General features: G+C 42.3%; 1 protein-coding gene across 1 annotated transcript; it reads left to right on the plus strand.

Moving 5' to 3' along the window:
- The first annotated feature begins 767 nt into the window (after positions 1–767).
- LOC118739965 (calponin homology domain-containing protein DDB_G0272472-like) lies at positions 768–5,544 on the plus strand. Its single transcript, XM_036471468.1, has 3 exons — positions 768–843; positions 1,666–2,920; positions 3,047–5,544. The coding sequence occupies exons 1-3, from the start codon at positions 768–770 to the stop codon at positions 5,454–5,456; spliced, it is 3,741 nt and encodes a 1,246-aa protein (XP_036327361.1). The 3' UTR covers positions 5,457–5,544.
- Positions 5,545–8,156: the final 2,612 nt, after the last annotated feature.

Here is an 8,156-nt window from a genome sequence, read left to right on the forward strand (position 1 = left end):
TGAAAGGCCTAAACACTGGCGTGTAAAAATTACATTCGAAATATGCAACTATTACATGCTCCCCTCCTACTGACGTTAGTCGACAAATACCAAAAAATTGAATTTGTTTACCACCCCCTTACTTGACTGGTTGGCCTGGTTACCCATAGTAACGCAAACATTCCAATACAAAACACTAACTAGGAGAGGAAGCGGAGAAAACTTAACCACTAAAAAATGGAAGGAAAAAGGCGAAATAGGCAGGAAAAACCAAACCAAACAAAACAAGGAATTAACACAATAGAACAACCATAGCAACGGATATTTAGTTGTCGAACACATGCACGGTCGGTTGACAGCCCAACTTTTTGGGTACATAGTTGATGGATTGACATGGTACTGACGGAATTCGCACAAAGCACGGGAAGCTAGTTAAACGTGCAAACGACGGCACTCGGCTGCAAATGGTTTGAAGTTGGCTAAAAATGGCCAACATATTATCGAATAAATCTTAAAAGTTTCTCTCTCTTGGCACAGAGAACAATTTAGAAGCTTAGTATGAAGCTTAAAAGTGCTTGAAATTTTAGTTTTATAAATTAATTGTGGCCGCCTGCCTTTGGCCTTATTTACTTAAGTGAAAAAGTGCTAAGCCTTGAAAACATATGCTCATATTTTCTAGCGTTTGTAGAACAGTGCGTTGGAATAAAAAATGCGTTTAAAAATTTGTGTTAGTAAAAGTGAATTGTAGAGCAGTCATCTAGTTTACCTTTTGGTTATCTATACTCGGCATGATAACTGGCGCTGAGGGCCGGCAAACACATACTTTGTTGGACTTGAAGAAGCAGCAATGGGCTAAGGAACGTGGTAGGTGTAAATTTATGGTGCTAGTTTTTAAGGAAATTTTTTGTTTTCTTAGCTGAAATACTCGATTTGTTATTAGTGTGTTTGTAACTTCGACCTCGCATATAAGAGAATGTGCAGTGTATCTAATGCTATCCAATCCACTAGGACTAAAATTTTTTTGTATAGCCAGGTCGTATTTCATTCCCACATTTGTGGGTCCACAACTAAAGTCCCGGAGGAGTTGCGCTAGAACTTAGATCCCAAATGCCTACAAAAAAAAAACAGGAGCTTGGTGGACGAATGTGCAATATATCCATCATTGCCTGGTTAAGAGTACAACTCCACAACAAGCTTTCCAGGCGTTCCGCACTTTTCAGACTTTCAGCTGTGCACTTCAGCAATGTTTTCGCAATTTTATTAAAGATATTAATTGGAAATTTCGCTGAAATATTAAATAGAAAATTCAAAATCGAAAACTGCTTTGATTTCAGCTCAAAAAAGCTTCTGAAAAAGCTTGCGGTATGAAAGCTTTCATATAGCTACAGCAGTTTGAAAGCTTCACTCCGCTTTGCTTAGCTCGGCGCCAGCCCCTCGGCAAGTATCAATCCATTTATTCGGGAACGAATACAAAGTTTCCAAATAATAGTCATAGAAAGAAATCAATGATTTTTAGACTGATGCTGAGGATTGCATGAGCTTTATCCAAGGTTGCTGTAGCTTGGACGAAAATATGAAGATGAGCAAATTCAATCAACGGAACTTTTAATTTGAATATGTAACCGGTGTTAGTTAGTATTTAAGATAATAATAATATCAGGCATTTTCTAACCTCTCCCTTCGCAGAGGAAATCGCCCGCATGGACGAGCTCATCTCCTCCTCCCATCATCAGCAGCACTCGACCATGGCGACATCGCACCATCACAAAATCGAACGCACCTCCATACGCACCTACTACTCGAACATGGACGTAAGTCAGTCGCAAATGCATAATCAACAGCGCAGCTCACGCCAGCAACAGTTTCGACAACAGCAACAGCGTCAGCAGCATTTTCAGCAGCCAATTCAAACCTACGCACCAGACCTATTACCACGCTATCCCCAACATAATCCCAACCCATATGCCGTGCCGCTCCCGCATGCCAGCATGCATTCACAGCCAGTTGGACGTCAACAGCACCAAATACAACGCGGCGGCAATAGCTATGATAACGAGCTCGAAGGTTACATCGATGTGGTCGGCGATGACCCAGACGTTGACGCTGATTACGAAGATGACGAACTAACTGCTGGTTATCAGCGTAGGCAACCGCCTGCACGACGCGCTTCATTTATGCCACGCGGCCCCGGGCGTCGCAATCACACCACCAGCATGATGTCACAAATTCCAGGACAACGCAAGTATGCTTACGATGAAATGGCACTGCCTGGCGCGGGTTTACAAACAGCCAAGGCACGCATGCAACAAGCAGCGCCAGCGCGTATGCCACCACAACAACAGCAACATCACCCACAAATGCGCATACGAAGCCCCAGCTTGCCTGTCATTCGTCATCAGGACTATCTAGCACGCCAGCCCCAATCGAAGTTGGCTGCAGAGAAAATACCAACACACGCTACACAACTGGCACCGGCGGCATGCGGTATTGGCATTCCTGTTGGTGCGCCTGGCAACGCACCGCATCGATCTAACAATCCGAATAATCCAGGCAATCCTGGTTGCCAGGAAGAAGACACCTCGGGCTATCGTAGCGATTCGCCGAAGAACCCACACACGCCGGAAATTTGGTATAATGACGGCGCTAGCCTGCAAGGTAGTAGCAGCACAGCGAATAGTGGTGGTAACGGTGCTGACGGCAGCGGCGTGGGAGTGAGTGCGGTTGCCACTGTCACTAGTGTTGATGGTCGTGTGGGAAGCGTTGATGAAATGAGCGATGGTAATGCAAGGCGCGCAAAAAGATCGATAATAGGTCAACCACTCGCCAAAAGTCAAAACCAACAACAAGAAGCGCAGGAGCGGCAACAACAGCAAGTAATGAATTCCACCTACGTCGTGGCTCACTCGTACAACAGCGGCATGGAAGACAGTTGCCAGGGCAGGTAAGTGGTTGGGGCTTGTTTTATCGAAATATCTGCCAAGGCGACGGTTCCTAGGCTTCCCTAAAAACATGGTTGCACTAAGCTCCTTACGGTATTTACCTAAATCCTTTACTTTTTCCTTTACAGCTACTACATGCCCCCGCTCAGTCCCTCCATCCACAGCACACGCGACATCTCCACCTCGAATACATATCCCATACACCCGGGCGACCAAAACGATTATTTCGCAACCACAGCAACAGCACAACAGGCGCACGAGGAGCGAGAACGCGCCAAGTGGTCCAATTACAATAACAACAGCGTTCATAGCGAGTACTCACTGAAGCAGAGCAACGGACCAAACTGGTTGAATCGTGGACGTGGTCCGCACGACCTGAAAGACAGCGAAGACGACACGCAATCAATGCACTCCTCCTACCTACGCGGTCAGAACGCACCCGTAGATCCGGTCACTATGGCCGAACGTATCGATAAACGCCGAAAGGCAGCCGAGTATCACAATGCGATTAAGCAACAGCTGCACGAGCGAGAAATGCTGCGCAAGTGGGAGCTGGAGCGACACAAGCAGGAAGAAATGCTGGAGGAGGAACGCTTGCGCAGGCAGAAGCAGCTTGAGCAAGAGCGCTTGGAGTGGGAGCGTCGACAGCAAATGGAGCGCGAGCAGGTGCAGAAGAAAAAACAGCAGGCAATGTTGGATGCGATCGCCAAAGCAGAGGAGGCAGCGAAGCAGGAAAAACAACGTAAGCGGAAACAGCGTGGGCCATCACTGGAGCAGGAACTGCAGAAGGACGAGCAAGCAATGCAGTTGGGAGCTGATGACAAGACAGCTGAGAAGGCGGAAACTAAAGAACCGAAAACGAAAGGTAACACAAGAAAATCGGTTAAGAGAAATGCACCGATAAAGCAAGGTGAGGACAAAGCGGAGTTAAATAAGCCAAGTGAAACTGGAGGAAAGGCTGAAAACCCGCATAAGATACAGAGCGTGGAGAAAGCCGCAGAGCGTTCAACCACTCCACCACCGGAAGTAGGGGAAGTGATAAACTCACAAAACTACGCTAAAATAATAAACGACAGAAATGAAGCAGACAGTCAAGCTGAAGACGAGGGAGAAGAAAGGGTGCTCATTGGCACGCCTATAAACTTGCGTCGAAATATCAAAAAGAAAACTGTTCATGCCACAGAGGTGAAAAAAGAACCGAAAAAACCACAGTTCAGCAGTGGTGCACAGGAAAACGTCGCAGTAATCATGCAACCAGCCACACTTATACCACTGCCCGTGACCAGCGATATATTTGGACTACAGAACGCTATAGGCAATCTGCAGATCGCCACCTACTGGATGCAACAGCAGCTAAAACCGAACACGGCAGCCTCGACGTTGGATTTCTCAAAGACAACTGGCGATGGCACGCAACGCACAAATACGTCCATTTCTACCGAAGACGGTTATCAAGTGGAAAGCATCGCCGACGATGAGCCGAAGAGTGTTGTAGAAGTTAGCGAGGAAACTGTAGTCGAGAAGGCAGACCCGACCACTATTTCGCAAAAAGGCGGAAAGGAAGGACCAGCTCAAGTAGAGTTAGCGCTTATGCCACTCGAGTCCTTACCACCAGTTGCTGCTGATCAACTCATTATCAACCAACAGGCACACCAGGATGTGGAAACACAAACGGAACTACCACTCAATTGTGATTTGTGCCTCTTCCATGATAATTTCTACAAAGTGTTGCTAAAGCGCGAAGTTTCGACCACAACGACAACGCAAACCTCGAAAAGTAAGAGCAAACCAGCCAAAGAGGCAGACAAAGACCAAGAAACAACAACGACCACTACCACCACAACAACAACCACCTTCAAGGCAAAGTCCAAAGACAAGGAGAAGGAGAAGGAGAAGGAGAAAGATAAAGAGAAGGACAAAGAACGCGACCGCAACAAGCGCAACCCGAAAGATGGCGGCCCAAGCAACGCTAACGTAATAGTAAACACGCACAATAATAACAATAATCACAAGGTAGACGTCCGCCCCAAGTGGGGTGTCAATCGTCCGGTCGTGCAATATGTGAAGGCTAGCGAGCGCGACCCATTCTACTTGCGCAACAAGAAGAAGCACACAAACAATCAACACGTCAAACCGCCACGCTCGCAGTCGGTTGATGCACGCTTAGACAATGGCATCAATGAGGCGGACGATGACGATGACGATGACGAGGGATTACGTGGTTCGGATAGCGCTTGTGAAGATGACGGCAGTTCGAATGTAGAGGAGGGTTTCTTACTGAAAGCACGCAATGTTTGCACTGAAATTTTACCCATCAAAACAGATGAAAAGGGGCGCATATTCTTGAATTTCCGCGAAGCAAGTGCCATTATGAACGAAGACGAGATTAAGGATAAGTTGAGGCAACGGTATTTTAATTTTGGTCGCATACTACCGCGACGTAGCTGGGCTTCAGCTACGCAGCAGGGCCTACAGTTTAGAGCCGTGGCAGCAAATGCGGTGACAGTGCAACCAACTGCGCATCTGGCTGATGATTAGGAGGTAACTACATAAGTATTCAGCGGTTGGATTTATTGAAAATATTTGCATGTATACTCAATGCACTTTGAAATTGAGACATATTATGATTTAGGTCAGGTGAAGTAATTGTACTAAAAAAAAAATTTATTCATATGGGTAGGTATGTTCGAAGAAAAAATCTTTGGGAACTATATGGATTTACATTAGCGTGTGCCTAATTTTACAATGTTGACCCCCAAAGCAAGACTCCCCTCTCCATATACGGGAAAAAGGGCCTTATGAGTTAAAAAAAAAATCCATTGATTATTTAATGCGAAAAAAATCGCTCTTTTTACTGAAATATAGGCTAGTTTTCCTATTTTATGCACAATTTAATGAATCAGAGTGTGTCACTTCAGGGCTATTGAGGCAAGTCTTTTCGTTATCCGATTTTGAACATTTTTCGCAGAGCACGTTTTTATGCCCAAACGGTCTTACTTCGTAGCTTATAAAAACATTGTCTTCATAAAAATAAGGCGCATACTAATGTACATATATGTATATGAATATGAATATCAGTAGAGAAATTCGCAAATATATTTAGCGTCGATTGTATTTTCTATCAAACAGGGCACATTTCTTATATATCGTAAATACAACTTTCATTCCATATAAAGCGATAAAAGCATGCGCTGGCCACACACCTTCGAAAAAAAATTTCTATCTGTACAAAAAATTTGTATTTTTCGCAATTACTGGGTGCTAAGGTTAGACTTTTAAATACTTATACTTATCTTCAACAACGAAAGCTACTCTAGTGCTCAGATAAGACTAACTTTTTACATAGAGTTTCTCAAATAAGAAATCTTAATTTAACCTTCATATGACCTTTGGCTAGAATTATACCCAAATAGGTTTTTTGTATTTTATTTCTGAAATACCTTTTAGGGTGCATTCAACTTGTCACCGGCATCATTTCACATTACTAAAACTAAATTTTAATTACCTCTTACGAACTGAAAACGTTATTTTCAAAAAAGTTACAATTTGTGCCCTTTGCAAAGATTTCTACCCAACAAACCCTTTGAACCAAAGAACAAAAATTAATTTTCCTATGATTATGAATTAAGTAATCAAAGATTTATTACATCGTGGACCAGGTTTCTTAATTAAGACGCTGATGCCATTTCGTTGTCACCTATCCCTTTCCTCATCGCTTTTGACCAAAACACTTTTCATGCATGCTTTGATGTCTTGATTCCGAGCAGCGTATTCAGGTTATAATCATGACTGTGTGGACGATAAAAATAATGATTTGGCATGCAATTTTTACACACAATTGTAGACAAAAATAAATGTATAAAAAGCATGTGCGTAGAATTCTACACATGAGGTAGTCAACGTAATTTTTATCTAAGTTCATATGAGGGTTAAGTTTCTGAATGACCACAATCACTCGACCTTCTAAGTCCATCCAAAGGTTTCCTTTGTTCCTCCATCAAGTTTTTATAAGATTTACATAGGCCTAATAATTCCAAAAGTAGATATGGTACCGGAAGAAGAGATAGTCCAACAACTATCAAAAATGTATGCACATAAAAATACACATTTACTTTATGGGTACGGTTATTTACTTTTAGGTACAACTTTTCAGCAAATAGGTACAATATGAAGATTTAGTTTTCCATCATTATTCCGATCATCGAATTTTGCAATGATGAGTCGTCTGCTTATGCAATTATTTTCGGTCTAGAATCTTTCATTCATGATAAGCACATGGAATCTCCTTTCGGGGTGCCTACTTGCTTTCCTTTCGAGTGACAGGAGTGACACCGATGGAATCAATAACCTACCACAGAGCATCCTTAGGTATATATTTTTAATTACTCTCGGTATATCAACTATTCTCGCTTATATTTTGTGAAGCCGAAAACTATAGTAATTGATCTGTAATAGGTATAATTATTAAACATTTTTCGAAATTATGGATTCAAGGTAAATATTATCAAAATGTATGATTCTGTTTGCTCCAGGACTCTGTCATAAATTCCAGCATACAATTTGACATACATATAGCCAAACGCTGCTAAGGATTTACTTAATATATTGCTGGGGAAAATTTATCGTAATTTCGATAAAAGTGGATCCGGATAATTCTAAATAATTGCGAGGCAAATTCGTGTCCTTAGTTGAAAGCTGCTTGATTTAGTTTAACCGATCTCTAAGTAAGTAGTTTTGTGCATTGAGTATAGCAGTGCTAATCGTACTACTGTCCAACTTTAAATTTATTACTCGTGTTTTTTATAAATATTAGTTAATAGGATTTGTAGAAAATGATTTTGTATTTAAATACTCGCATCTAAGTGCCTATGTTAACACATAAGCATACACACATATTTACTCCACATGAAAACATACATAAATATAATAAAGTCATAGAAATATATTCACATATCACAAACAATAAAATATAAATATGTAGTTACATAAACATATGTACATAAGAGTGTGTATTTTTCTATTCTTTTAACTATAAATTACTCCGCAGTTCTACACCACCGAAGGCCACAAAAGTCAACCAGCCAAAAAGCGACAGGTGGCTGGCGAGCGGGTGGGTACACCATTGTTTGGGGGCATACATAGTCTCACATAGTTTTCGCACCCCGATTCGCATGACATTGGCTTTCGGCATTTAGCGTTAAGTAAAACAAAACTTTTAATTTATTTTATGTGGCATGC

The sequence above is a fragment of the Rhagoletis pomonella genome, unplaced genomic scaffold (assembly GCF_013731165.1).
Source record: "Rhagoletis pomonella isolate Grant_MI unplaced genomic scaffold, Rhpom_1.0 Rhpom_scaffold_00005, whole genome shotgun sequence".
Lineage (NCBI taxonomy): Eukaryota > Metazoa > Arthropoda > Insecta > Diptera > Tephritidae > Rhagoletis > Rhagoletis pomonella.

Coding starts and splice junctions, on each gene's coding strand:
- LOC118739965 (XM_036471468.1), top strand. CDS start 768: ATGATAACTGGCGCTGAGGGCCGGCAAACACATACTTTGTTGGACTTG. Junction 844..1,665: donor GCAATGGGCTAAGGAACGTG/GTAGGTGTAAAT, acceptor CTCCCTTCGCAG/AGGAAATCGCCCGCATGGAC. Junction 2,921..3,046: donor GAAGACAGTTGCCAGGGCAG/GTAAGTGGTTGG, acceptor TTTCCTTTACAG/CTACTACATGCCCCCGCTCA.